The following is a 27,011-nucleotide window of genomic DNA, read 5'->3' as shown; positions in this document are numbered from 1 at the left end:
GAAGGGCTCTTATATTATTCTTAATCTGTTAGTTTTCCCTCTTAACTAGACCGTTCTATGTTAAGGTATATAGGACTGTTGTCTAAGCTTCAATTCTATACTGTTCTTCTAGTCTAGAGAAGTGTTTCACTAGTTCCTTTACATTGTTAAGTCTAACACTCTTAAGAAGATGTCTAGACTATCTCTTAACTTAAGTCTTCTAGGTCGTAAGCTTATTAGGGCATTCCTTTCTCTCCTTAATAGGGATTATCTAGGACATTCTTATATGGTTATCTTTAATAACTATTGCCTAGGTGAAGCCTTCTCTAGAGGTAGGGAATGGTCTACATATATTAATAGATACCCTTTCTAGGGGGTGTTCTTTTCTAGCTAATACCTTGCCTTTTAACTTATGGAATTTTGTTAGTGTATAAGTCTAGCATGTGTGCTTAACAACTTTGACTAGTTTAGCTATAGTTGTAACCTTATATAGGTTTGCAATCTTTGTAGATCTAAGGTAGGCAAATCTCTAGTAGTATAGCATGTAGTTGTTAACATCTCTCTTGTTAGAATCATTAGCATTAGATTTACTATTAACTTCTTCTTCTTAAATGGAAGGTAGAGCCTTAGGTGAATTTGTTATAGGTACTGCAACATCGGTTTTAAGTAGGTCATCTAGTTAGGACTAAGTTGCTATAAAAGCCTATAGATTTAATTTTGTCTAAGCTAGCTTTAGTAAGATGGAATCTAGGATATAGATTCCTCCTCTCTCCTTTGCATGTAGAACAATGTTACTATCCTTATTAAGGTAGTACATATTCTGTAAATTAAAGCTGCCTTTTAAACCGGCTTTATACAATTTTCTCCTAGAAAGTAGATTAACTCTAAGCTTAGGAACAAGTAGAACATCCTTTAATCTAAATCTCCCTCCTCTGCAGTCTATTACATCTATAACTCCTCTCTTTATTAAAAAGAGTTTCCCTCTACTAATAGCGATTGTTGTTCGTCTTATAGTTATAGGAGGTTTACTAAAGAGAGAGGAGTTATTAGTTATGTAAGAACTTGCGCTAGAGTCGGATATCTAGCAGTCTACTATTATAGTACTAACATTTTCCTTGCTTAAGTTTGCGAATTTAACTTCTGGTTCTCCTTAATCACTTCTAGATAGGCTATCTAAACTAGAGTCAGATGATTCTAATTTAGTCTATGTTGCTAGATAAGCCTTAGTAAACTTACTTCCCTATAGCTGTTTAATAGATTTCTTTAGGTATTTAATTTCCTTGTTTAGTCTTATAACTTTAGTTCCTTAAGAAGATATCTGCTTACTTAACTTCTTGTTGTCTAGATGCTCTCTTTAAAGCTTTCTGCTATAGGCCTTAACTATAGAGATGTAGTTGTAGGACTTTATCTAGTAATCGGGTGCACTACATAGATGATAGCTTTATCTATCTCTCTATAAAGGACTCCTTGCTCTAGCAGGTACATCTCTCTTCTAGAAAGAAGATTTGTTCTAGAAAGAGGACTTGTTGTTCTAGTAAGGCTTCTTTACATAGTAGGCAGCCTCTAGATTAACAGTTGCCTATGCCTTATTTAGAATGAGTAGGACTTCTTTAGGATTAACTTTTCCTCTAGCATTAATTCCTACTTTATATGTAGCATACTCGATAGGTAGTGCTATAAGTAGTTGCTAAATTCTAGACTTAATTGAGTTAAGAGATTTCAATTTAGGTCTTTATTTAACAACCTTCTTGCCTAGGGTATTAATTTGTTGCTAGGTAGCATTAATTGAAGTTAATGCATTAATCTTAAATGTAGAAAATTTAACTAGGTATTGTCTGCCTGCAGATGTAAGTCTTATCTTATACTTCTTCTAGAGTCTCTCCTAGATGGCTTTAGAAGTCTCTTCCTCTTTAACTAATTTAAGGTCAAATTCATTTAGAGATAATCTAATATAGTATCTAGCCTTTACATCCTTTTGTCTAAAGAGTGCAACATTAGTTGTTCTACTAATAGGTGGATCCTAAAGGGAAATGTTCTTTACCCTATCTATAATAGATGCAGGTATAGGAGGTGTTATAGGGGGTGTAGATGTACCCTCTATAGTCTAGAAGACTCCTTTAGCTTTAAGCTAATCTCTTATCTACATAAACCATTTATCTACATTATCTCTACCTAGGGTTACTACCCTCTAGTGTTTAGACATTATGTGGTTATCTACTAAATCCATCTTATAAAGATGTTGTAGTTATAGTTATAATTAAGCTCTCTTTCTATTATCGTGTTACAATTTCTAATGTGTTAGTTGCAAGTTAACTTGTTGTATACTAAAGGTGTGTATTAGCGGAAGGGATGGATTTCTAAAGGTACTTAACTAAGGCGAAATTGCCTAAGTAGGCTTAGTTGTCTAAAGGGTGAAAATGGGTAACTATATGTCTCTGTTTCTACAGTTGTGTAGGTTACTAAGTATCCTAGTTGCCTTAGTAATGTGTGTGTGTAGCTGTATATCCTTGTTTCTATAGCAGTGATAGGTGACTAAGTTTCTCTATTACCTTAGTAGTGTAGGTGACTATGTATCCTAGTTACTATAGTCTCTCTCCTCTTGTTTATCTCCTACTGTTCTTAGTAGAGCCTTAACAAGTTACATAGGTTCTAGGATTATGCAAAACCNGGGCTTATAACTAGTTAAAATAAGTCGTGTAACGGGTGCATAAAATACTCTAGCTAGCGTAGGGAAGTAATCCTAGAGCCTATAGAATTAACCGAAGGTAGAGACGCGACCTTTGCTAGTAAAAGCGTGCTAACAGTATATAGCATAGTAATTGATTAAAGAGAAGAAGAGTATCTACGGGCGTAATCTANTAAGTTAAGAAGAGAAGTTAGTTAATGTTATATAAGTTAAGAAGGGAAGTTAGTTAATGTTAATGTATTAGAGAGGGTTAAGAAGAGAGGGAAGAGGTCTTTTATATGTAGTAAGAGGTGTTAGAAGCTTATAAATACTTAAGAGGAAGGAAGTATATAAAGCAAGTAGGTGATGAGCTTATAGAAGCCTATAAATGTCTTAAGGAAGGAGCTCAAGATTAAGAAGGAATAGGTAATAAACAAGGCTTAGTTAAAGCTTATAAATGTCTTAACATAGGGAAGAGCTTAAGATTAAGAAGGAACAGGTAATAAGTAAGGCTAGGTTATAGCTTTTAAGTAGCTTAATAGAGGGAGAAGCTTAAGATTAAGAAGGAATAGGTAATAAGCAAGGCTAGGTTATAGCTTTTAAGTAGCTTAATAGAGGGAGAAGCTTAAGATCGAGAAGGAATAGGTAATGAGGAAGGCTAGGTTAAGGCTTTTAAGTAGTTAAACAGAGGGAGAAGCTTAAGATCGAGAAGGAATTAGTAATGAGCGAGGCTAGGTTATAGCTTTTAAATAGTCTAAGGTAGTTAATATGTTTAAGCAAGAATGAGAGTACTATTCTTTAATAAGACTTAAGTATGTTAATGGCTAGTTGTTAAGTGGTTAAGAGCAAGTTTGAGGGAGTTAAAGAATTTGACTTCCTAATGCGGTAATATCTAATGGATATGACTAGATATGACTAGATATGAAGTCCAAATGGATATCTAGTCATTAGTAGATATTGACTAGATATTGTGGACTTAGAAAGGGGGTCCTCTAGATATGGATTAGACTGGATAAGTTGGACTGGATATCCATCCAGTCCTAGCTCTGTGCGAGATAAGTTCTTCCCCTCACTTATCAGATGACGTACTTGACCCGGTTCAGGGTTAGCTACGGAAGCAGTCGCTATCAACTTCGAAGATAAAGAATCTCTGGCATTCAGTTGTACATGTCATAGAACAGAACTACGATAGTCACATCCATAATATCTCGGAAGCGTGTCCACTACCTATACGGTCGCCATGGCTTGTCACCCTTTCGTAGCACAATCATCACTCTTCCACCGCACATTCGCCTACGAGCCAGAAACCATTGAATCGGGTCAAGGTATCACTCTCATCACAAACACTGGTCGCCGTATCCTCGACGCCTCTTCAGGTCCAGCGGTATCTTGTCTCGGTCACTCCAGACCCGACATAGCTCAGATCGTAGCAGAGCAAATCAACAAAGTCGCGTATGTTTACTCGGGCTCTCGCTTTACTTCACAAGCTGGAGAGGAACTAGCTACAGAATTGGTCGGCCACCGTCCTGGAGGTTTATCCAAAGCCATCTTTGTCAATTCGGGAAGTGAAGCTACGGATGCGGCTATCAAACTTGCAACACAATATTGGCATGAAGTGGGCCAGCCTCAGAAAAGGCACTCCATTGCCAGAAAGCAGAGTTATCATGGAAATACTCTCGGTGCTTTGAGTATCTCCGGTCATGATTCGAGGAGACAATTGTATGCGGATTGGCTGTCCTCAAATGTCTCCTTCGTTGAGCCGAATATGCCATATCGCTTCAAACACCCTGGCGAAACCGACGCGCAGTATCTGAAGAGATCTGTAGATGAGATAGAAGATGAGATTCAGAGGCTCGGTCCTCAACATGTTGCAGCATTTGTTGCTGAGACTGTGAGCGGTACAACGTTGGGATGCGCTCCTGCCGTCGAGGGTTACTTCAAAGCTGTCCGCGACATTTGTGATCGACATGATATCCTCTTGATTTTGGACGAGGTATGTTGAAAAGTCCAAAAATAAAAATTTCAACTGGAAATTCTGACACAATCACAGATCATGTGTGGCATGGGAAAGACCGGCACCTTGCATGCGTGGGAGCAAGAAGGTATCCGTGGACCAGACCTTCAGACCATCGGTAAAGCCCTCGGAGCTGGTTTTCTGCCACTGTCGGCAGTGTTGGTTCACGAGAAGATCTTCGATGCACTTGTCAATGGCTCTGGTGGTTTGGCACATGGTCATACGTTCCAGGTCTGTAAAACATGGCCCTGACCAACCAGAACCTATGTGCATAAAATGCTGACATGTTTCCCAGGCACATCCAGCAGCATGTGCTTCCGCTCTGGCTGTCCAGCGTATCATGCGCGAAGAAAATATCCTCGATAACGTCAAGGCCATGGGTCGTGTTCTCAGCAATCTTCTCCACAACGTGATCCTTCCACTTCCTTTCGTAGGAGACGTCCGAGGCCGCGGTCTTTTCTGGTCGGTGGAATTCATACTAGACGAGCAGAACCGTACCCCGCCCCCCTCTGAGATGCAGCTCGGTACTAAAATCGTCAATAAAGCACTTGATATGGGGCTTTCGATTCTTGGAAATCTGGGTCAGACGGGCGCGGTCTATCTTGACTTTGTCATCGTTTCGCCTCCTTATTCGGTCACTGAGGCCGAGCTGATTGAAATTATTGATCTGCTGAAAGATGCTATTATAGCTGTGACGGATGATCTTGGATTGGAGAGATGAGGAGACTCTATCAGAGTCCTGCCACCAGCCGCATTTAGATGGCAGCAGAATGTAGTAGCTTGATCAATGCGAGTCAGCCCTACTTTTCGGATTGGTCGAAGCACATTGAATTGAGCCGTTTCACGAGACAGGTTTGATCAGACGCTTGATCGTAGAATCAAATCTGTGGTGATGCTCCGAGGGAAGACCAAGGCGCCAAGGCCATCGGCAGCCTGAGGACCAACTCGGACGTCAGAGCCTCCACAGGTGCTCAAACGTTGTTGTTCCCGAGTGGTGATATCCAGGATATAAGGACTTTGAGTACCTCCAACTCCAGAGTGGACGATACGACCTCCATCCATCATGACTTCCTTGTTCGTTACCTTCACGGTATCCTTCTTATTTGTCTTACTCGGACGTATCAATCGCACAAATGCTCAAGAACTAGTTGGTTGCGCTGCGGTAGATTGCCCCAACCGGTACGAGAACAGAGATTCTCCAACATGTCAGGTCGAATCGACGGACATGACACTGATTGGTCTTGTCTCTTATCAAACCCCACTGTCTGAGGATAACCTAACCTGGACCATTGGAGACTCTGGCCTGCAATCAACCATCACGACATACAACCGCACCGTCACCAGATCATTTTACCTGGGCACTCCCCCATCGTTAAACTTGACGTCTTCCACTTTGACCCACCGGGGATGTGCAATCTCCATCGTCTCACCTGATAGAGGCGCATATCAATTCTATTCAAAAGGAGCGCCGCAGTATGCGAATGAAGCTTCCTGCGCAGGAGCTTTGGGCGAGAACTGCATTGACGATCTGACTGGGAGAGTCGATGAGCTGGCTCGATCCAACGCTGGTGCGGACACGTATAGCTTCTGTGCCAATATTGGGGAGGGCCTTCGGGCTAATCCACCACTAAGCTGCTACATTCGTGGTCAGCGGATTGAAGCAGTCGCACTGACAGGATCTTCGGCCCGACAATCCATCGTGGAGCAAGGAAATGGAAGCAGCAACTGCTGGCCTACACTGCCTAAGACCAACGACTTGACGAAGATATTCGAATATGACCACGTTGCTTATCTGGACGACACAGTGCCTTGGTTGGGATACAATCCTTTGATCACGGTATTTCAAGCAACCGAAAACCAGACTGGAGCTTCGCTCGACGATAGTGTTGATATACGATTGGCTTGCATGAAGATTGTAGACTCGGACAATTTCAGCGGTAGAACCCTCGATAATGGCACTGGGACTGGGGATGCTGAGGGCGGTGCAAGCATACTTCAGGGTAATAGTGTGTGGAGCGTCATGGTCCTGGTAGCTGGTGCGATGTTTTTAGTGGTATAAAACCTCTCACCAAAACCTTGTCTTCGTAGCAAGTGCGCGTGATATGTACAATTATCAATTATCAATTATCAATTATCAATTATCAATTATCAATTATCAATTATCAATTATCTTGTGACTCGATCGAGCTTCTGACGTGAGTCTCAAGAGTTGTGATGGATGTTGTTCGTGTCAAGAGAGAGTGTTTAGAGTGTGTCAGGTCGAATTGGCCGTTCGGGATGTCAAGCGGGAAAGCCGAAGATGATGCGGAGCTCTGACGCCAAGCCTTTCGAACTTCGGTCCCGCTGTTGCCTGCCAACATCAACAGCCTCATCACCATTATCGCTGTCAACTCACAAGTTACCATCACACGCGCAACTCTGTTGGAACAGACTGGACTGACCCTCTCGTGTGCTTGTCGTTTGTACCAAGTACTCGCTCTGAACCGTCACGCGTGCCCGCTTCTACAGGCCGACGCGCGCGACCGCGACGACTTGTTTCTTCGTACCTCGACCTGCCCGACGCGTGTCTGGTTCACGTCTGCTTTTGACATCGAATGCCCGCTTCCTCTTCTACGCAAAGTCAAGGCTGCTTTTTACACGAATTCAAAAGCCTGGGTGGGCGGGTGCCTTCTCGCCGTGTTTCACTGCCAGAAGGGGCAGTCAGGTATCGTATTCTTTTCGAGTGACTGACTTCTGCACTCGTCGTGTGCATGACACTTTAGGTCTTATAACCGCACGACTCCGCAGCCATGAATGAGTACGGTCTCGTCTCGAGTGATCCCCCATGGAAATGGGTTGTCGAAAAGCCGTGTTTTGTCTCTTGGAACCATAAAGAGGAGGGACCATCAAGTCTTGGACAACTGTCGCCTGTAAATTCGACGTCGAAATTGACCATCCATATTGGTTGGCGACCTGAAACCAACGAGCTGTTGATAGCTTTACATCTTCCGGTATCGATACGCGCTTCAAGACATCCTCGCGACATGTTCATGATCATCCCATGCGACTTTGATATCTCAAGGCTTGATTTGAGTTTTGCTCCCGTGCAAGCCGATGGACGACTTGATCTAGAGAGTGCCGGTCTTGCCGACTGCAACCTGTTCCATGTTTCGTTCAAGTTATTCAAACCTTGCGATGTTGTCATGCCGCAAGCGAAACGTCAGAAGCCTGTCAAAGGCACTCCGAAGGAGCTGATGGCGCGGCTGAAGTCCTTGTCAGAGACCTCCTCCTTCGATGCATACTTCAGATTCGACACCTTTGCACAACTAGAGCTGAGGAAGGTTTTTGCTTCCGCCTCCCAGTACAACACACCTCGAATATTGCTTGAAAGCATGTACGACGGTCGTGGAGGCGGCTTCAATCTCTGGCTCAATCAAGGCTTGGGTGTTGAGTCTGTCGATGCTATGAAACTGGACATCAAAAAGTCCGACTCTTATGCAGGACCATCCCGACAAGATATTCCACCTCCGCCATATACCTCCGACACTATCCCATCACTGGATCTAAACAAGCCACATGTGGAAGTGCCTTTTAGTGATGCAAGTGTCGCCTCCGTATCCATATACAAGGATAGTGATGTCGAAGGTGTGCCAGAGACGCCGTTCTGGGTACGCATGCGACGAATCATGGACTATCGATCACCTAGTGTTGAATCCCCTGTCAGACAAGGCAGGTTCAAACGTGCTGCTAGTCTTGGGTCATTCTCTGAGAAAGATGCTCGTCTAGAAAAGCAGATCTGCTTATTCCGATCACCTACTTTCGGGCCCTTGTTACGAGAAGCCTCTGCCCCTGTTACTTTCGCAAAGACTATAGCAGACCACCAGGACGTAGTAATTATTCCAATGAAATCATCGAATGACAGGCTCGACGACATCGCTCGTTGGTTATACACTGCTTGGAGCGTTTTACCATCTGCCCACCACGATCTACGCACAGAACTCCTCGCCCTCGGCGCAGCTGAAGACCAACCATCTTTTGCCAACCTTCGCGTCCAGTGCTCCACACGACTAGCATTTGCCGCAGCACGAGCACCAAAGCAAGCATCAACATCACCCGTTCTGACAGAGATGTCTGACGCTGAAGCACATATTCAGGAGATTGTGCGATGGATTAATGATGTCAGAGCTGATGGTGATGTGGCGCTGATGCGTGAGCTTGTTGCTTTGGCGGGTGCTGCGATGGATGTTGTGGAGTCTGGAGTAGATGTGAGGGCTGAGAAGATGGAAGGATTCATGATGTGTAAAGCGAGGTGTATTGCTTCTACTTGCGTTCTTGGACGCGCCGTCACGACTTTATGATTTTGGTCTGAATCAATTTACCGCGGTTCTCGAACAGCACACCGCGAAGTCGCTTTGTCAACTACTTTCAATATCCGCCCGACATACTCATCATTCATTCAAGCTCAATCTGCAGTCGGGTATCCTCAAACATATATATATACAACTATCTACCTGTCAAACTATCCACACAAAGCCGTCCTGTTATAACTCAACCCATGTCCAAACCTAAACAAAGGATCCTCAGTATCAAACGGCACATCAGCAACCTGCTCGTCCACCGCCTCCATACTGCTCGGCATGTCAAAAGGCAATTTGCCCTCCGGCTTCCACCCATCAACATTAAACACGACATCCAAAAACGCATCAACACTAGCCCCATAATGCCCAAACAGCGCCGCCGCCTCTTGCGCAATTTCCGGAATCACCGCTGGTCTATCGAGCAAGATATCCACTATAGTAGGACAGGAATTGAACAGTTCTGAATGTGAAGCTTTTTGCGAAGTGTTGAAATCTAGACGTCCTTCGTGGTAGCGTTGGCGGAATGGTGAGCCGCGGGCTTCGTAAGGGGTGCTGAGGCGGAGGAAGCAGAAATCCGCTTTGTAGGGTTGGTCTACGGTTTGTAATCCGCGGGCTTCCAGATATGAAGAGTTGAAACCTCTGGCGTAGAATTTAACGCCATCGGTAGGGCGGAGGGGGAGTGTGTTTATTTGATTGGTGAGTAATGTGTATGCACGTCTCTGCGTTTCATTCCCAATCCTCGCGAAATAGGCATTCCCCACTACCTTTTCCGCGGCTTCTGGGTCTACGAATCTGTGGTCGAACAGTCCCAGGAGGAATTTCTCTTCTAGTAGTTTTCGGACGGAAATGTCGAGACGGGATTCAGGGATTTGGCCAGAGGTTACGAGTTGGATGAGTAATTCTGTACGTATTTCACCGCCGAATTGATCGACGCCGGCATCTAGGACCATTTTCGCTCTTTCCGATTCGGTGGTGTTTTCGAGGCCCCAGGCGCGTGCTGGTTCGATTACATTGAGGATTGCTTGGTCGGTGATGAGACCCCAGTCACTTACCACTATACCTTTGAACCCGAGTTCTTCTCTGATTAAGCCCGTGATGACTGGTTTGTTGAAGCCGAAAGCCACTTCTGGATATTTTGTGCCGATGGGTCTAGCATAAGACGGCATGATTTGGCGACCTCCAGCTGCAATTGCCGCTTTGAAAGGAATCAGATGGTAGTCCAAGAAGTCGCCGAAATAAGTATTATCCTTTCCAGTAGCGAAATGCGAATCATTGCCATTCCTACTCGGTCCAGCACCGGGAAAATGCTTAGTAACCGTACTCACAGAGTTCAACCCCAACTCCTCCCCTTGAAACCCTTTAATCAACGCCACAACCATCGAAGCAGTCAAATTCGCATCTTCGCCGAACGTTTGCCCACTCCTGGCCATGCGTGGTTCGGTAACCACATCGATTTGCGGCTGTAATGCATTCCTAATCCCCACAGCCAGATATTCTTCACGTATGATGGTGGCGTAGAGTTCAGCGAGAACAGGATCTCTCAGCGCAGCAATACCCAAACTCTCCGGAAATTTAGAAAACTGTCCACTAGCGATGGACGAACCAACGGTATCCGCAAACGCATGTCTAGGATCAGAAGCAATAGTAACCGGAATTTTCAATCTCGTCTGCAAAGCCAAGTTTTGGATTTCGTTATGCCATTCAGCCATTTGGCGGGCTGAGCGGGCATTGTTGACGTTGAAGTGAGAGAGCAATTTTTCGGTTATCAAGGGTGCGGTGGTGAGGTTTCTGGTGCCGTCGGGGATTATGGTGGTGTTGTCGATTGTGCCGTTGATACCGGCGGGGATTTGCTTGATGAAGAGTTGGCCGGCTTTTTCTTCGAGGGTCATGCGGGAGAGTAGGTCATCGAGGCGGTCGCTGATGCAGAGGGAGGGGTCGAGGTAAGGCAAGAGAGTCGAGTTTGTAGTGTTTTGAGAAGGTATGTTGGTTGTGGTTTCTGGTTGTGGGATTGCTGAGGCCAAAGGGGAGAGAGCGAGAGCTGAGATGAGCAGATTGCTCCATGAGGGTGATGGTGTATACATCTTGTCACCGACGTCTCAAGTCCAGGTTTATTGTCTCACCTTTTCTAGCAGCGAGACACCTTCTTATACATACTCACCAACCCACAACACCTTTCCATGCCGCCTCATCTGCCGCTATTCTATTCCTGACTCTGCATATCAATAGTCAGGTGCGTAGAAGCCAAGGCAACAAACTTGTCTTTCTCCAGCCATCCTTGCCAAAAGTCTCCACACCCCACATGCAAGATCCCACTTCACTCCACAGATCGCGGAGGAGCTACTGTGGAGGAAGGAGGTGCAGTGAGGCTTAGCAGCTCGAGCGTGATGGTAACTACGTACGCCAATGTTATACACGACCTTGGCGGTGGGGATACCCTGCTACAGCGACCCTTGGCGACATCCTTCGGAAGAGGGAGTGTCATGTTCGGAAGGAACAGCGAGGGATGGAATCAAGGGCCGTGTTTCCGAAGATCTTGTGATAGACCACAGGTGCGGTTATCTGCGAATCGAGGTTGTGCACAAGAGATGCCAGGAAGTCGTGGCACTCGGTCCGAGGTCATGATGAGAGATCCAAGCACACGCTAGGGATCTCTTCTTTATAGGCAATGGCGAATAGTGCTCTAAGCAAGAATACAACAATTTCTTACACCATCAATAGGCAATAAAGTGTAGAATGTACCTAGATGGAAGGTTCCAACAAAGATGCCGTTAAAAGACCTCCGCTTAATCCTCGGCCCCAAACCACAATGTCCGTCCAAACCTACTTGCACCTCAACCCTCGATTCTCCCCACCACCACAATCACAACTCCACACCCCTTCAAGCACAATACACAGCACCCCTACCCACATTCTTCGTATACCCAAGATCGACGAAAGTGCCATAATTCCAATAATCCTGCTGAGTACCTTGACCATCCACTTTAGCCGTACCCAAGAATTTGGCGGTCCAATATGCAGAGCCGGAGGTGTATTTGTTGAATGCGTATAAGCCCGTGAGTAAGTTCTTTTCCCTCAGGGTGAAAGTGTTGTTGAGTTCTGCTTGCTGTGTGCGAGGAGAAAAGATATTAGCTCGATCCACAAGGAAACGTAGAATGAAATTGTGGAAGGGTTATCAGAGAAGAGGCGCGGGACGAAAGAACTTACAATACTCCATTCACCGACAAAAGTAGGGAATTTGCCATCACCAGCAGAAGTTTTAGCGTCCGAACAGATGATTGCGGCTTCAGTGGCCGAAGTGGCACCTCTACCCGCGAAATAATAATTATGTATATCAAAGACCAGATTGGCGGTTGCAGGAAACGAAGACGAGAAGTAAGTTTCACCTTTAAAGCCATCTTGAAACATGACAGGAATTTTCGAGTTGACGGCAGCGACACGAGAGATGACACCTTTGATGTAAGAAGTCACCCACGCTGCACCATTATCAGAAAGAGCGAGAGGTGTGCCGAAGAATTGGATATTCCTGTTGTCCACAGGTTCATTAATGGGTTCGAGGGTGAAATGCGATGGAAAGTTTGAGGTTTGGATGAAGTTGATGGCAGCATCCACGGCTCGATAGGAATAAGTCAAGGCGGTCGCGTTGTTGAACCAGCCGTAATTTCCTTCTTTTTCTCCAAATGCCATGCCGTTTACTCCGCCGGGAAGAGAGTGGATGTCGATGATGATGTGCATGTTGTATTTGTTGATGGCATAGCTCGATATAGTTTTGAGGAAGGAGAGCTGGTTACCAGAGTACAGCTGACTGCCAGGAACTTTGACCCAAGCGGCGTAGGTGGTGGGGATGCGAAGAAGGGTTATGTTTGCTGCGGCGAGTTTGTCGATGTCGGAGGTTGTGATCCAAGAGGCATATCTCTTTTCCAGCACGGGACCGCATTGAGATCCCAGGTTGACGCAAAGACCCCATTCATCGGGAGCACCGCCGGAATACTGATTCAAGAATGCGGTATCGATGGTTGATTCTTGGACAAGCCAGCCACCGAGGTTGACGCCGTTGGCTTTGAAGGTCTTCCAGTTGATGTAGTTGGTGCTGGGTGGTGCAACAGCAGCAGGGAGAGCAAGAGACTGCCCAACCACAAAGCTTAGAACAAGCGCGGCGATGGGGGAAGAAAACATGATCGTTCCAAGTCGAAGAGAAACTGCTGTATCGATTTGCTCATCTTAGCCAGAGGATCAATGCCATTTATATCACTTCTCATGCTAATCATCAAAGAGTATCACCGTCTCCAACCTACGTGATCGGGACAGCGACGTCCGAGCTAGTACACAAAACCAGTCCCACGAAAAGACAGCGAGCCCTAATTCAAATTCTTCTTGTAGTATAAGAGCAGAGGTCACGCTTAAACAGTCTTTCTCGCTTACCATTATAGTCCCCTTGATCGCTCACCCCGCAATGTGGAGACCCCGGTTCCTCCACCTTTTCCGCGCATACGTACGGAAGATCATTTACATTCGTTGCGACATCTTCTTGCATGCAACGTGCGCAGAATCTTTCCCAAGCGATGGTATGCCACTGTAGCGTCGGGGGGAGATAGTCCGTTGATGACTGAACGGTCACCTCTCTGCTTTGATCAGGACTCTAGAACTTGGAAAAGTGCTTCGTGATATGAGGACTGTTTGCGATGAGGACCTTACCGAGGTCAACTGAAGAGTAAAACTACCTTCTGCTTCGCGATGGACAACCGGCGAGCAAAAGAGTTGAAGAAAACAAAATAAACATACAGCAGCAGGGATTCCCACGTGGTCACCCACCGTAGTACTAATCTGCCGTTCAACTGCTTATGTATGGCAGAGCGGACGGGATGCCCAGTTTTCAGCTGACTGTGGCCGTATGTGATGGTTAGATTGTTGTTGCGCACTATCGCTGCTTGGGAAACAAAGGAGGCATAGAGGTCAGGCGATACTGGACTATCGTTATCATGATATGACCAACTTTGAGGTCAATTGGAAATCATCTCTGAAGGATATTGAAGAGAACGCTAAAGTGAGATGTGTCGAGAAACAGCGAAACGTGGTTGCGGCTGCGTGTGCCGCAAAGTCATAAGGACTTCTGATATGGATCGCAGTATACGGATCCGCTTGCATATGCGCCGCAATTGATCAAAAGAGGAAGCTGGTGGGTCAACAGAGATTGCGGTAGTGACTCGTCAAAGATTGCGAATTTATGTCAACGGCGGTTGCGATTCGTCGACACATCGATTCCAGGCCAGATATAACAGCGAGGTTCGATCAAGAAGGTCGCGTAAGTCTGACCGGTGTTCTTATACGAACATGTTGGCCAGCGACAGAATGATGGGCGGCCTCGGAATTTAGGTTTCGTGATGGGTCGTGTCAGAGAGCTCAAAATAGCCGCGGCTTTGATAGAGTGTCACACCGGTGTATGGATATTGGTAGAGAGCAAGCGATTGAACGCTTTTGAAGCTTCGAAATCGACCAGAACATATACCGAGACATGACGCAGCTTGTGACGAGGAAGCACAACGTACGGCATGCGAATCTCAATCAAGACGTTGAAGGAGTTGAGATAGCAATGGTCAAAGGAAGCGCTGGAAGGAGTGGCTTGAGAAAGTAGGCGACGCTTGGGGCAGACAGAGGGGCGAGCACAAGGGTCTCTACCCTTTTCCCGGAGCTTGTGCCTGACTAGCGCAGTTTGACTCCAACCGTTGTGTTATGTATCAAAGTGGCCTTGGCATGTAGAGGAGGATCTCGAGACAATCCCCCTGCCACTTGCTGCCTGCCTGTTTCCTACACTGTTCTTAGGCAGTCAATGGACCGAGGTGGTCATGCTGTGAGCGAGAAACAAGTACTGATATCCACGATTACGACAAAACACAAGCCACGTCCAGCGTCAACAGATCGCCCTCCTTTATTTTCCGACCCTGTCCCTCGTACCCCGCAATTTCGATACAACCTTTGGGCGTCCACACAACAAGCAGCGGCAACGATATGAGTCTCAAGGCCAGTTCCAAATGGGGCAAGCTGCTGCGCAAGAACGATGCCTCGGACAAGAATTTCAAGCTCAATGAAGATGTCGTTGACTTTCTCAAGCCATCAACAGAGAAAGAGAGGATTCCTGGCGAAGGCACGCGACAGCTGGCTGCTCCGCGTATCGACACCGCTGCTGCGCAGAGATGGCCAGAGGCTTCAGATGTGAGGAGAGCGGCTACAAGCCCCCCTGAACCAACATACTCGACAAAGCCAAAGAGGAAAAAGAACGTCACAGTCGCATTTGTAAGGACACCACCAGAGATCATTGGAGAGGGCGGTGACGAGTCGGACGTTCCAGTCATCGAGGTTTCAAGAGCAAAGTCAAGATTGGCAAGATCACAAACAGAGCGACGACCTGCGGCCCCTGTGCTAGACACTCAGGCAGCCGAGAAGCACCGCCAGGCAGCGAGTTATCCTATGAGCGCTCCTGCCGTTCGCAATGTCTACCAACGAAAGAACTCGCTGGCCGATCCGACACATCCTGTAAACCATCCCTTTTTCGAGTCGCAGCCTCAACCCGTACCTCCACCAGTGCCTGAACACGCTCCGCAAGATGACGCTCCGAGACCTGGCATGCTCAAGCGTGCTCCTACCACTTTCAGCAGTCTTGAAGACCACGAAATGTCACCAATGAGTGATAACGAAGAAGTCCCACCTCTACCCCCGCATATCGAACTTCCCATGACAACGATAAATCCTTCTGAGCCCCCTTTCTCCCCTCCAATAACGGACAACACAGAGCTGGCCAGTTTCTTGCAAGACTCTCCACCACAACCTCGCTCTTTACCTCCACGCGTGGCCAAACGCCAGAGCATGATCCGAGAAGAAGAAGGCAGAGTTCTGCGACGCTTGTCACGACTTGATTATGAAGAAGTATCCCCTGAGGAGTTGGATCCGCGTAGACCGCCTAGTCCAAATTCTCCTCCTCGACAGAGCAGATCTCGTAGTCCACAACTGCCCATGGTCGCGCCTACTGACTTCATCTCCGAGATCCCTGACCATCTCAGATCCGCATCTCCTGATCAGGCACCACCTCCCATTGTACTTCCACATCGATCACACCCGCTTCCAGAAATTCCTGGCCAGCACGATGGTTTTGTCAGGGCGGAAGTACCTCCCATCCAGACTAGGAACATGCAACCGTCTTTTTCTTCTTCTCACTATACGAACGACTCGGCACACTCAGCTTCGAGCTACCGACAACGATTACCCTCCGACTTCATGCCTTCTTCATCACCAGCTTCTTCGGTCCGCTCTGCTTCTCTACAGCCAAACAACTTTTCGCGACCGGTGAATCCATCAGCTAGTCATCCTCTGCCTCCACCTCCCAGCCGTGGCCCAAGTCGTGGTCCGAGCCCAAGCTACTTCTCCCAGCAATCTCTGGCCCCTCATGCAGCGAATGTCAACGGTCTAACCCCCGGACTTACCCCTGGTCTCACCCCTGGACTGCTTCCTGCACCTTCGTATGACGCAAACGGCAGATCCAATTCTGCGTTTTCCTACCGTAACGCGTCTCCATCAGAGCACGTCCAGGGTACTGCAGAGCATGACGCTCTCTTCGATTTCGGCATGCGTGTCGCGCACATGAGAGGTGTGTTCCGCCTCACCGCTGAGCGCGAACGACCGATCCAAAGCTGTACTATCCGGGAGTGGACTCGCGCTGCAATATGGTGGCTACACAAGGGTCGCGCAGGTCTGACCGCCCAGATTCGCAGTACACCAAAAGGAGCAAACAGACCCGAAACTCTCACGCAAGCACATGTTGATGTTGCAAAAACGTGGTGGATCCTTACAGATGTGTTGTCTGGTGCCGATTCACCACACTCAAAAATTGACTCTCCACAAGATACTCTTCTGCGAGACATGGATGTCGTACGCGCAAGTCTACGCTCTTTTACACTCTCGATGAGCCGTAACAACGTTATGCCTCCCCATCAATCTCTGATTCAAGGCCAAGATACTACCATGTGGATCGAGTATCCTCGTTTTGCGTCTGATGTCGCATCTCTTCTTCGCGGAAGCACCTCTCAGGCGTTGATCGCCCAAGATGACTACGAAGAAGCGGATCCCTTGGAAGCCTTACCACTTGGTGATACGAGAGATGTATTTTGCTACAGCAGGATGTTTGTCAGCGCATCAATAAACACGGAAGAAGTGGACACCGATCGTGTCATCCTGCCCTGCGTTCTCACCATGATCAGGAGCAAGTCTTCGTTCCAGACTTCGGTTGTGATCTCGAGTCAAGCAGATCTGGTGAATCTGGAAATCAGACCTGGAGATGGTGGATATGGTAAGGGACCTACTTGGCATGATGTTAGCTGGAAGTCGAAAGAGCATGGTCTGTACATCCGTCTTCCACGCGGTTTTACTCTCAATCTCGCTTTCCAGGAACCGGATTTCCGTGCGTTGTGGAGTATGGTCGACTATACGAACAAGATTTATGGCAGCATGAAGCCCGAGGCTGATGAGAGGATAATCCATGAAGCGCATCTGATCGAGCTCGCACATACTGACTCTACCAATCCTAATGCCTTCTCCAAGGACAAGGTCCGATCTTGCACTGCTTTTGTGTTTGAGAAAAGGCTGCACACTCGTACTGGACTCGGAGAGACCAATCTCCATCGCGGCTTCAGACTTCTGTTGATGGCCAATCCAACTAACAAGTCTCTGACCATGGCTGGCATTCCTCTCTGCAGAACTTCGCCCCTGCTATTTGAAATGTCGGGGGCGAACGAGCCTCCGGTCATGAATGTCCATACGCAAGACTCGAAGAGGCAGTGCAAGACTACGCTTATGTTCAAGGGTGGCCGTGAACGACAGGACTTTTACGATGTACTCCAGGGCATCTCAACAAACGAAGACGAGCAAGTTGTCGCAAGAGTCGGTCTCAGGAGCATGGTTGCTGAAGCGTCGACCGGACAAGATACGATTGCCGGAGCGTTCCAGGGTCTCATGTGGAAGGAGGTGCGTGTCATCACTGAGGCCAATGCAGCAGTCGGACAAGATCAGGGAGATATGACGCTCTCTGAGCATTTCCGATTGATTGCTATGCATGATAGTGGTGCGGTCACTGATCGATTGAATCTTGGCGAGTAATCCCACATCTGCTTCTATAGCGATCGCTAACATGAATCATAGGCCCTGGTGAGCTCTTGGTACGCCTTCCAGCATCAGGTGCGCCAAGCATGTCACTCCTGCGCGCACCACAAGAAGACTTGACAGCATCCCTCGACATCAGCAAAGCTCAGCACGGACGCGAAGGATTGAAGAGATTCGTACAGACGGCAGCGACCACGCCTACCACCCGCACCTTGACATTCCCTTCAATGGAAGAGTTGCATAACTTCCAGAAGGCACTCACTCGATACACTGTCAAGTTTGACTGCACCGCCACACTCTTTGCCATCTCAAGACGCAGAATGGTAGTGCCCATCTACAAGAAATGGGAAGCGACCAAGGTGCGCATCCAGATCTTGACATTGGGCAGCGTCACCAAGATTGCGGCTTTTTTCGAAGACTTCAGCCATGCAGATGCTATGATCTTCCAAATCAAAGCAGCAGATACGTTTGAGAAAGCCAAAGGAGATAAGCCATCCAAATACTGTGTCAAGTTTGTAGATGCCAAGTTCAGCTTGCCAAAGAAGGAGAAGGATGGAGAAGGTGGTGAAGATGAAACACACTCAGATTCTCAGGTTTGGGGCAAGGGTGTGCGACGTAAGTTCATCAACCTTGAGGCACTGGAATATGCCGGAGAACACGATGACATTACCATTGGTTTCGAGACGGAAGATGGTAAGAATAACTTCCATGACTTTATGATGCAAAGTTGATGCTAACAAGAAATACAGAACGCGATAGATTCTCCGAAGGGCTGCCGGCAGCAACGATCAACAAGACATTCCAGCTTAGAAGGAAGATTTGAAGAGTGTTTGAAGTGTAGCATTTCGTGTTTCTTTTGTTTCTGCATAGCGTGGTGAAGGAGTTTGGATGAGCATGTGCGAGTGACAGATGGCGTTGACCGCGAGGCGTATGAGATAGATCTGAGATGACTCAAAACATTGAAATCAACCGCCTACGAGCAAGAGTCGACCTTTGCATGACATGGAGAAGTGATGTTGAGAGAAAGGTGAAGATCAAGTTATGATCATGACTCGAGCAGGCGGCGGAGCGTCACTGATTGAATCCCCGCCACGAGTCAGCAAAATTCAGAAGACGGCGCTTGGCCGGCGACTTTCGAAAGAGTCACATCGCATTGCGCATCACTCCACAATCACCACAACCCATCACACAATGCCTGGACAACGTGGACCCGTACCAGTGCTGGCTCAGGCTGGCGGCCGCGACCTCACTCAAGAAGTGCTGGACCTTCTGGACACCAAGCAAAGCGTTGCGACCGAGAGCGACCTCCCCGATGTTGGACAAGCAGAAATAAAGGCCGCTCTGGACAGACTGGCCTCGAGAAACATGGTCACCTACGAGACCAACGACCAGGAGCAGGTCGTTCTTACAAAGGAGGGAGAGCAGATTGCCAATGAGGGCAGTCACGAGTTCAAGGTGTGGCAGGCCGTCAACAGCAAAGGCCAACTGCCCTTGAAGGAGCTTCCGGTAATTGTTCCATGGGAATCTGATGATGATTGAGGCAGTCGCTGATGTTGCGGAAAACAGAGCGTGGTCGGCGCAGACTCGGCCAAGGTCGGCCAGGGCAACGCATTCAAGCTCAAGTGGATCAAGAAGGACGGTGATGTTCTCGTGTCGCTGGTCGACTCGCCCAAGGACACAACCCGCGACATGCTCGCCGGCGTCCAGAGCAGCAAGAGTCTGTCGGACAACAAGCTTCTCGCCGACTTGAAGAAGCGCAAGTTGGTCACCGTCACAAAGGTCATCAGCTATGTTGCGTCCAAGGGTCCCAAGTACGCAAAGGAGATGCCTGTTGAGCACACCGACCTCACACCCGAAATGCTCGAGTCTGGCGAGTGGAAGACTGCAAACTTCAAGCCCTACAACTTCGCCGCACTTGGAGCTCAACAGCATGCTGGTGCTCTGCATCCCCTGATGAAGGTGCGCGAGGAGTTCCGCAAGATCTTCTTCCACCAGGGCTTCATTGAGATGCCCACTGGCAGGTGAGAATCGCTGAGATTCCTCCTTCTTTACGACCCCGACTAACAAGTTCCCTCCCAGATTCGTCGACACTGGCTTCTGGAACTTCGACGCCCTCTTCGTCCCCCAGCAACACCCCGCTCGCGATCTCCAAGACACCTTCTACGTCTCAGATCCCGTGTCAGCCGACTTCCCTCGTGCCGACCCCGCCGCAGACGCAGCAATGGACGCCATGGAAGCCGATGCCAAACTCTACGACCCCCGCCTCGCCTCCACCGAACAGCCCAAGCAAGACTACCAAAAGTACTACGACAACGTGCGCAAAGTACACCAAGACGGTGCCTTCGGCTCAATCGGCTACCGCTACCCTTACAACGACGCCGAAACCACAAAACTCGTCCTCCGCACACACACAACTGCTGTCTCCACCTACGTTCTGCACAGACTTGCCGCCAACCCTCGTCCTTGCCGTTACTTCTCCATCGACCGTGTCTTCAGAAACGAAACCGTCGATGCCACCCATCTTGCCGAATTCCACCAAGTCGAAGGTGTCATTGCCGATTACGACCTCACTCTCGGCGGCCTCATGGCTTTCCTCGAAGGTTTCTTCGCCAAACTCGGCATTTCCAACCTCCGCTTCAAGCCCGCCTACAACCCCTACACCGAGCCCTCTATGGAAGTCTTCGGTTACCACAAGGGTCTTGGAAAGTGGGTTGAGATTGGAAACTCGGGCATGTTCAGACCTGAAATGTTGGAGGCCATGGGTCTGCCCAAGGATTTGAGAGTGTACGGTTTCGGTTTGAGTCTGGAGAGGCCGACGATGATCAAATATGCTGTGAGCAACATTCGTGATTTGCTCGGTCACAAGGTGGATTTGAACTTCATCGAGAGCAATGCTGCTGTTAGATTGGACAAGGATTAGATGATCTGCAGAACACGGGAAGGAAAGATTGATGAATGCGTAAAATGTTCAAGTTTATACCAAAAAATGCAAAGACCAATTCACCCAAGGTTCTCGCCAGAGAATCACAGATCGATGTGATGATGAGGGTCTGCGAGGAAGTCGCGTCTAGTCTAGATTCTGCGACGGCACTGATTGCTATCTTTGACCGCTTGGGGCTCACCATTGCGCCATGCTTCTCCGCCTCAACTCATGCTGCACGCGCGGTATTCGCTCACGCAGCAGAAAGGAAAAAGAAAGGCGAGAAAAAGTAAATAAAATTCCCCGCAGATTGCAGTTGCGACCTTGCTGCCTCCCTCGCTCGTCCTTGTTTCTCGGAGGCGGCTTCCTTTCGCATTTTCGACAATTCACCGCTTCTCAGCCGGAGTATTCACATGTCTCAGTCAATTGATACCAGTGTCGAGTCCGGTGGTCAGCACCATGCAAGCCACTCAGTCTATTGGCTGCAAGTCTACCTGGATATGCACTGCGCAAGCGCCTGCAGCCTTGCTGCATGAGCGGAATGATAAGATCAGGCTGGCATTTTCAGCTCGCCATGGTTACATACAATTCCTCACCACATTCATTCTCTTCTGAGAACATCGCGATCTGGTCTGGTACCATAACCTTTCAACAGCTTCACACAGTTGTCGACGCCGAACCTTGATCCTCGATGGGAAACGAAAAGCTCACGCACGATGACTACACAGTCGCGTGGATCTGTCCTCTCGAGATAGAACAAATCGCTGCTCTCGAGATGCTGGACGAAGAACACCCGAGATTGCCGCAATCAGCGAATGACCACAATGTCTACACTCTCGGAAGCGTAAAAGGTCACAATGTCGTCGTCGCTGGCCTCCCGACGACTGGAAACTGTTCTGCTGCAACGGTTGTCGCGCAAATGCGAAACACCTATCCGCATTTGAGATTTGGCCTTCTTGTCGGCATCGGAGGCGGTGTGCCCACCAAGACAGACGCAGGGCCTATTCGACTCGGTCATATCGTGGTTAGCAAGCCTGTGGGCCAACATTCGGGAGCTGTCCAATACGATCACGGCAAAGCGGAAGCTGGCGAGTTCGTCCGAACTGGCTTTCTTGCTCCACCCCCAACTGTCTTACTCAATGCGGCAAGTGCGTTACAAGTACACCGACGACGAGTTTCGGAAGATCCACTCATTCCTCATCTGAATCGGATTGACACTTCCAAGCGAGGCCTTCGGGCTTACAAGCGGCCTTCGCCTGATCAGGATCAGTTGTACGAACCAGACTACATCCATCTGGACAAAGAGAAATCGTGCAAAAAGTGCGGTTGTGAAGCCAGCAAGCGTGTCAACCAAGAGGTCGAAGATAGCGATGATGAGAGCGCCTGCGAGGAAGACGACGATTGGCTCGTTGTACATCGTGGCACCATAGCTTCAGGCGAGGCCGTCATGAGGAATGGCTTACAACGAGACGCCTTGGCCGGGGTTGATAAGATCTTGTGTTTCGAGATGGAAGCTGCTGGAGCGCTGAATGATTTTCCTTGTCTGGTCGTGAGGGGTATATCTGACTACTCTGATTCCCACAAGAGTGACAAGTGGCATGGTTATGCTGCTGCAGTCGCGGCTGCATATGCAAGAGAACTTTTCCATCATATGCCTGTGGAACAGGTGAAGCAATGCAAGATAGCGGAAGCAGGTGAGGAGAAAATCGCTTCGCGTTGATTTAGTCCAGGGACCTGACGACTTGTAGTCATACGAGAAATGGTGGAAACCTCGAGACAGGCTGCAGAGCACACCATCGACTCACGTATCAGAAACTGGCTCCGACCTGCTGATGCGTCCATCAACTACGTCACTGCATCCGGGTTATGTCATCCAGGGACAGGTGCTTGGTTTTTAAAGAGTCCGGTATACAAAAAGTTCTTACAAGCTCCTCATGGCCGTCTATGGCTCCGCGGTATTCCTGGCTCTGGAAAGACTGTCCTTGCATCCACCATAATCAAGGAACTTCGATGTGCTGATGAAGGATCCGAATCGGCCATTATCTACTTTTTCTTTTCGTTCAGCGATGACTCAAAACAAAGGCTAGAACACTTGGTACGCTCTTTGATTTTCCAGCTTTCCGGTCTACATAAAGCTGGAAGGGCTCGTTTGACGAACCATTTTGAAAAGCATAATGACCGCTACGAGCAACCGCCTACAGAGAGCCTGGTCGAACTTCTTGATCAAATGATTTGTGACTTGCGGAGCGTCACTATCGTCCTCGACGCGCTTGACGAATCTAATGGGACGCAGTCTATCCTACAATGGATCACTTCACGCAATCGCTGCAAGTTCTTGTTGACCGGACGACCAGAAAGAGATATCGAGGAAGCGCTTACCCAGTGGTTGCCTTCTAATTGTGCTATAACACTTGAGAACGAACCTGTGGACGATGACATCAAGGCATATGTACACCACAAACTTGGAACCGAGAAAAATCTGAGCCGCTGGAAATCCATGCACAACTTGATCTCGGACACACTTGTGGAGAAGGCGGGCGGAATGTCAGTTTGCTCTTCTTGCCACTTTCATCATGCCTTTTCGATTGGAATGTATCCATGCTGACATGTGGTCAGGTTTCGATGGGTATATTGCCAGCTTGAAGAGCTCTCCGGGTGTTTGGATAAACCTGCCGTACGACTCATGTTACAGACTCTCCCTCTCGACCTCAATAATTCCTATGACCGTATCCTCCAGAACATACCGCGCTCGCGAGTTCCCAACGCCATCAAGCTTCTACAGTTTCTTGCTTTCTCAAACCGACCGATGTCGCTTCGAGAGCTAGTAGACGCCATTGCAACAGATCCAAATTCTAGCATCCTATTCGACGTAGAAGATCGGCTGGCGCCGCCTGACACCATTATCGGGTACTGTTCGAGTCTCGTAAGACTTACTGGTCAGACCGTGGACTACAAGCAAGCTGGATCTGCATCTGCATCTGCACTTCTATATGCGTCTAGTATTGGACCCGCGCCTGCATCCGAAGCTGGATCTGAACTTCACATTAAAGCTGGATCTGACGCTAAATCTGACGCTGAATCTGAGACAGAGTACGGATACGAACCACAGCTTGAGCTAGCTCACTTTTCTGTAAAGGAGTATCTACTTCTTCATCGCAACGAAACGCCCTATCAGGAATATTTCCAGATACCGACAGCAAATGCTACGATTGCTTCAACATGTTTGGCCTATCTATGGACACTCCAAAAACTCCACCTAACCAAACTCATGGATGCAACCCACGGAATGGAAAAACATGAGATCCGAACAAAATTTCCTCTTACGGACTTCGCTACTCGACATTGGCTTGATCACGCGAGGCTCGCTGGTGAAAACCAAGAAAAGTTGTTCTTTTGGACAAGCAAGATCTTTGTAGACAAGCCGTTCATGGAGTTCTGGCTGCAGTTCTACAACCCTGCCCTGGGATGGGGTCTCAGGCTATTGTACGCCAAGGTTACAACACCTGCGTTGTACTACGCATCACTCGGTGGTCTAGATAGATCGATCAGACTTCTCCTTGATAGAGGTGCGTATATAGATGCAGGGAGTGAAACTGGCATATCTGCTCTCCAAATTGCTGCACACGAAGGGAATGTGGAATTGGTAGAAATCTTGATAAGGCGTGGCGCAGATATAAACGCGCGGAATCAGTATTTTCTTGGTCCAAACAGCGGGTCTCATATCACAGCTCTTACAGCTGCGTCGAACAATGGTCATGTTCGGACAGTGCAAATTCTACTGGAGCATGGTTCTGACATCAACGCTGGGCTTTCTACAATGGTGCATCCTGTGAACTTCTCCGGGACTGCGCTTCGAGCGGCCTCAGCAAATGGTCACTTGGGAGTTGTGCAATTATTGCTGGACCATGGCGCTGACGTCAACATCGATCGCCATGGTTTTGCACTACACGCAGCTCTGTCTGGAGCATACACAGAAGTGTCTTTGCTTCTTCTGAAACGAGGTGCAGACACATGTGCATACGACGACAAGTATGGAACAGCTCTCCGCGCCGCCGTGCTCGGTGATGACCTTACCATCGTCAAGTTGCTCCTGGAAAGAGGAGCACACAACACTGAGTGGGGTCTACATGGCGCTGTTGAAGCCGCCGTCATGACTGACAGATATGATATGTTGGAGACACTGCTACTCCACTTCTCTGAGCGTGATAGGGAAAATGATGTTCTCAATGCTGCTCTCGGGTATACTGATTCAGACACTAATGAGAGGATCATCCGGATCTTGCTAGAAATGGGAGCTGACAACATACGCCAAAAGAACTATCTTCTCACCAGGGCATGCCGCCAGGGATATGTGGCGAAAGTAGAGTTATTGCTCGACTTTGATGCAAAATTCGATCGCGCCTTCGATTACTTGGATTTGCCATACGAGAGGGAATCCGATCCCTTCCTTATAGCTTGTCTAAACGACCAATTCGAGATCGTCAAGCTTCTCGTAGCCAGGGACGCAAAGTCAAATCATAGAGACCTCTACGATGTGACTGCACTCGAATATGCTTGTGCTATAGGACAACACGAGATTGTAAAGGAACTCCTGGAGAATGGCGCCGACGTCCACAAAACATGCGACTACCTAAGTCTGCCTCTGGAAGCTGCTTGCAAAAACGGAAGTCTTGAAGTGATCAAGATGCTCTTGGAATATGGCGCCAAAGTCGATGCGGGTGATAGTGCACCACTTACGGCTGCTTCCAGAAGGGGCCATATCGGGGTCGCGCAGCTCTTACTTGCTCAAGGAGCCAACGTTGATGGCGAAAGGAAATCAGGAACTCCGATACAAGCAGCATGCCGTGAAGGAAATCTTGAGCTGGTGGAATTGCTACTCGCTAATGGTGCGGACTACAACGCAATAGGGGGACGATGTGGTAGTGCATTAAGCAATGCTTGTTTATCTGGTAATACAGCTTTGGTAAGTCTGCTGCTGGATCGAGGTGTTCATCCGAATGCCAAGGAGAAACTGTATGGCAGTGCACTCCAAATTCTTTGTGCTACTGCTTCCCCCATCGACCTGAAGACAGTACAGTTGCTACTGGACAGAGGTGCTGATGTGGATCTTCGAGGTGGAAAGTTCGGAACTGCACTCTGCGAAGCCGCATCAAACAACGAATTGGGGGTGGCGCGGATGCTGCTTGAGAGAGGTGCCGATCCCAACCTCTGGGACAAAAAGTTCTGTAGTGCTCTTCAAGCCGCTTGTAGCAGCAGGCGTGAGATTTCCGACCTTGTACAGCTACTCTTGGACAACGGTGCTGACGTTAATGTTCGAGGTGGGAGTTACGGCAATGCTCTCTGCGCTGCTGTGTACAACAAAAATGTCGAGTCAGTGCACATGCTCCTCGATAGGGGAGCCCGTATTGACATGCGAGGCGGAAAGTACGGCAACGCTCTCCAAATCGCTATCAAGAGAGGTCTCGACGACATAAGAAAGAGACTGATTAAGAGGGGCTGGCTAATCGTGATCCAAAAACGACCCTTCTGGAGGCGTAGATGCGCTCTATCGAATTGGCACCCTAGCATACAAAGACAAAAATCGCTGCATCTGCTTAACTCTAGCTCGAGTACGCCTACGGGGACTATCTCTTCAGGTAGCGATATCTCAAGTCGCAGCGATGCTTCCTGGCTCAGCGCTAGCAGCGGTACCACCAGAACCTCAAGCTTGGATCCCCGATATTACGGACACGAGCCGTATTCCACATGCACCAGCAGCATCCATTCGAGTAGTGGCAATTAGTGGCCAGCGTAGAGTGAGTAGGTTCGAGATGGCTATGAATCCACTCTGCTCCACAGTCTCTGGAATGCAGTCAGAGTAGTTCCACCATTTGTAGACGTCTTTCACAGAGCTCCAATTGGAGTGCCTGCCTGGTCAGGAAGTGGTCAAAAATTTTGAAGAATGTTCTGCGA

General features: G+C 48.2%; 11 protein-coding genes across 11 annotated transcripts; 8 read left to right on the top strand and 3 right to left on the bottom strand.

Annotated features, from left to right (window-relative positions):
- Positions 1 to 3,884: 3,884 nt before the first annotated feature.
- On the top strand, positions 3,885 to 5,379 carry M438DRAFT_281695 (PLP-dependent transferase; the record flags this gene model as incomplete). Its single annotated transcript, XM_029901263.1, has 3 exons — positions 3,885 to 4,511; positions 4,695 to 4,889; positions 4,954 to 5,379. The coding sequence occupies 3 exons, from the start codon at positions 3,885 to 3,887 to the stop codon at positions 5,377 to 5,379; spliced, it is 1,248 nt and encodes a 415-aa protein (XP_029756656.1).
- A 342-nt stretch (positions 5,380 to 5,721) lies between these two features.
- On the top strand, positions 5,722 to 6,717 carry M438DRAFT_368729 (uncharacterized protein; the record flags this gene model as incomplete). Its single annotated transcript, XM_029908066.1, has 1 exon — positions 5,722 to 6,717. One exon carries the CDS (start codon positions 5,722 to 5,724, stop codon positions 6,715 to 6,717), a length of 996 nt encoding a protein of 331 aa, XP_029756655.1.
- Positions 6,718 to 7,027: 310 nt separating this feature from the next.
- On the top strand, positions 7,028 to 9,076 carry M438DRAFT_112177 (uncharacterized protein). The gene has a single exon (XM_029898706.1). The coding sequence runs from the start codon at positions 7,448 to 7,450 to the stop codon at positions 8,993 to 8,995; it is 1,548 nt and encodes a 515-aa protein (XP_029756654.1). The 5' UTR covers positions 7,028 to 7,447; the 3' UTR covers positions 8,996 to 9,076.
- An 80-nt stretch (positions 9,077 to 9,156) lies between these two features.
- On the bottom strand, positions 9,157 to 11,076 carry M438DRAFT_281830 (beta-glucosidase C; the record flags this gene model as incomplete). Its single annotated transcript, XM_029901270.1, has 1 exon — positions 9,157 to 11,076. One exon carries the CDS (start codon positions 11,074 to 11,076, stop codon positions 9,157 to 9,159), a length of 1,920 nt encoding a protein of 639 aa, XP_029756653.1.
- Positions 11,077 to 11,906: 830 nt separating this feature from the next.
- Positions 11,907 to 13,090, bottom strand: M438DRAFT_258106 (endo-beta-1,3-glucanase; the record flags this gene model as incomplete). Its single annotated transcript, XM_029899739.1, has 2 exons — positions 11,907 to 12,098; positions 12,200 to 13,090. Coding segments are annotated over 2 exons (1,083 nt in total), but the record flags the coding sequence as incomplete, so codon positions are not given.
- A 467-nt stretch (positions 13,091 to 13,557) lies between these two features.
- On the bottom strand, positions 13,558 to 13,905 carry M438DRAFT_385940 (uncharacterized protein; the record flags this gene model as incomplete). The annotated part of the gene is made up of 1 exon (XM_029908981.1): positions 13,558 to 13,905. A coding segment is annotated over one exon (213 nt), but the record flags the coding sequence as incomplete, so codon positions are not given.
- An 895-nt stretch (positions 13,906 to 14,800) lies between these two features.
- M438DRAFT_348931 (uncharacterized protein) lies at positions 14,801 to 19,130 on the top strand. Its single transcript, XM_029906264.1, has 3 exons — positions 14,801 to 18,128; positions 18,179 to 18,832; positions 18,889 to 19,130. Exons 1-3 carry the CDS (start codon positions 14,999 to 15,001, stop codon positions 18,960 to 18,962), a joined length of 3,858 nt encoding a protein of 1,285 aa, XP_029756650.1. The 5' UTR covers positions 14,801 to 14,998; the 3' UTR covers positions 18,963 to 19,130.
- Positions 19,131 to 19,330: 200 nt separating this feature from the next.
- Positions 19,331 to 21,145, top strand: M438DRAFT_399938 (phenylalanyl-tRNA synthetase alpha chain; the record flags this gene model as incomplete). Its single annotated transcript, XM_029909444.1, has 3 exons — positions 19,331 to 19,645; positions 19,706 to 20,160; positions 20,219 to 21,145. 3 exons carry the CDS (start codon positions 19,331 to 19,333, stop codon positions 21,057 to 21,059), a joined length of 1,611 nt encoding a protein of 536 aa, XP_029756649.1. The 3' UTR covers positions 21,060 to 21,145.
- Positions 21,146 to 21,759: 614 nt separating this feature from the next.
- M438DRAFT_304520 (ankyrin repeat protein) lies at positions 21,760 to 22,819 on the top strand (the record flags this gene model as incomplete). Its single annotated transcript, XM_029902191.1, has 2 exons — positions 21,760 to 22,753; positions 22,808 to 22,819. Coding segments are annotated over exons 1-2 (930 nt in total), but the record flags the coding sequence as incomplete, so codon positions are not given.
- Positions 22,819 to 24,642, top strand: M438DRAFT_281779 (uncharacterized protein; the record flags this gene model as incomplete). The annotated part of the gene is made up of 2 exons (XM_029901267.1): positions 22,819 to 23,603; positions 23,676 to 24,642. Coding segments are annotated over 2 exons (1,752 nt in total), but the record flags the coding sequence as incomplete, so codon positions are not given.
- A 1,323-nt stretch (positions 24,643 to 25,965) lies between these two features.
- M438DRAFT_239035 (ankyrin) lies at positions 25,966 to 26,508 on the top strand (the record flags this gene model as incomplete). Its single annotated transcript, XM_029899501.1, has 2 exons — positions 25,966 to 26,226; positions 26,323 to 26,508. Coding segments are annotated over 2 exons (447 nt in total), but the record flags the coding sequence as incomplete, so codon positions are not given.
- Between the last annotated feature and the right edge of the window lie 503 nt (positions 26,509 to 27,011).

Source organism: Aureobasidium pullulans (genome assembly GCF_000721785.1).
Source record: "Aureobasidium pullulans EXF-150 unplaced genomic scaffold scaffold_25, whole genome shotgun sequence".
NCBI classification, from domain to species: Eukaryota; Fungi; Ascomycota; class Dothideomycetes; order Dothideales; family Saccotheciaceae; genus Aureobasidium; species Aureobasidium pullulans.
This window is presented reverse-complemented; position numbering and strand designations above follow the sequence as displayed.

Excerpts from the sequence above, each read along its gene's own strand:
- M438DRAFT_348931 (XM_029906264.1), top strand. The coding sequence starts at position 14,999 with ATGAGTCTCAAGGCCAGTTCCAAATGGGGCAAGCTGCTGCGCAAGAAC. Across the intron at positions 18,129-18,178 it reads CACTGATCGATTGAATCTTG|GCCCTGGTGAGCTCTTGGTA; the intron begins GCGAGTAATCCC and ends CATGAATCATAG. Across the intron at positions 18,833-18,888 it reads TGGTTTCGAGACGGAAGATG|AACGCGATAGATTCTCCGAA; the intron begins GTAAGAATAACT and ends CAAGAAATACAG.
- M438DRAFT_112177 (XM_029898706.1), top strand. The coding sequence starts at position 7,448 with ATGAATGAGTACGGTCTCGTCTCGAGTGATCCCCCATGGAAATGGGTT.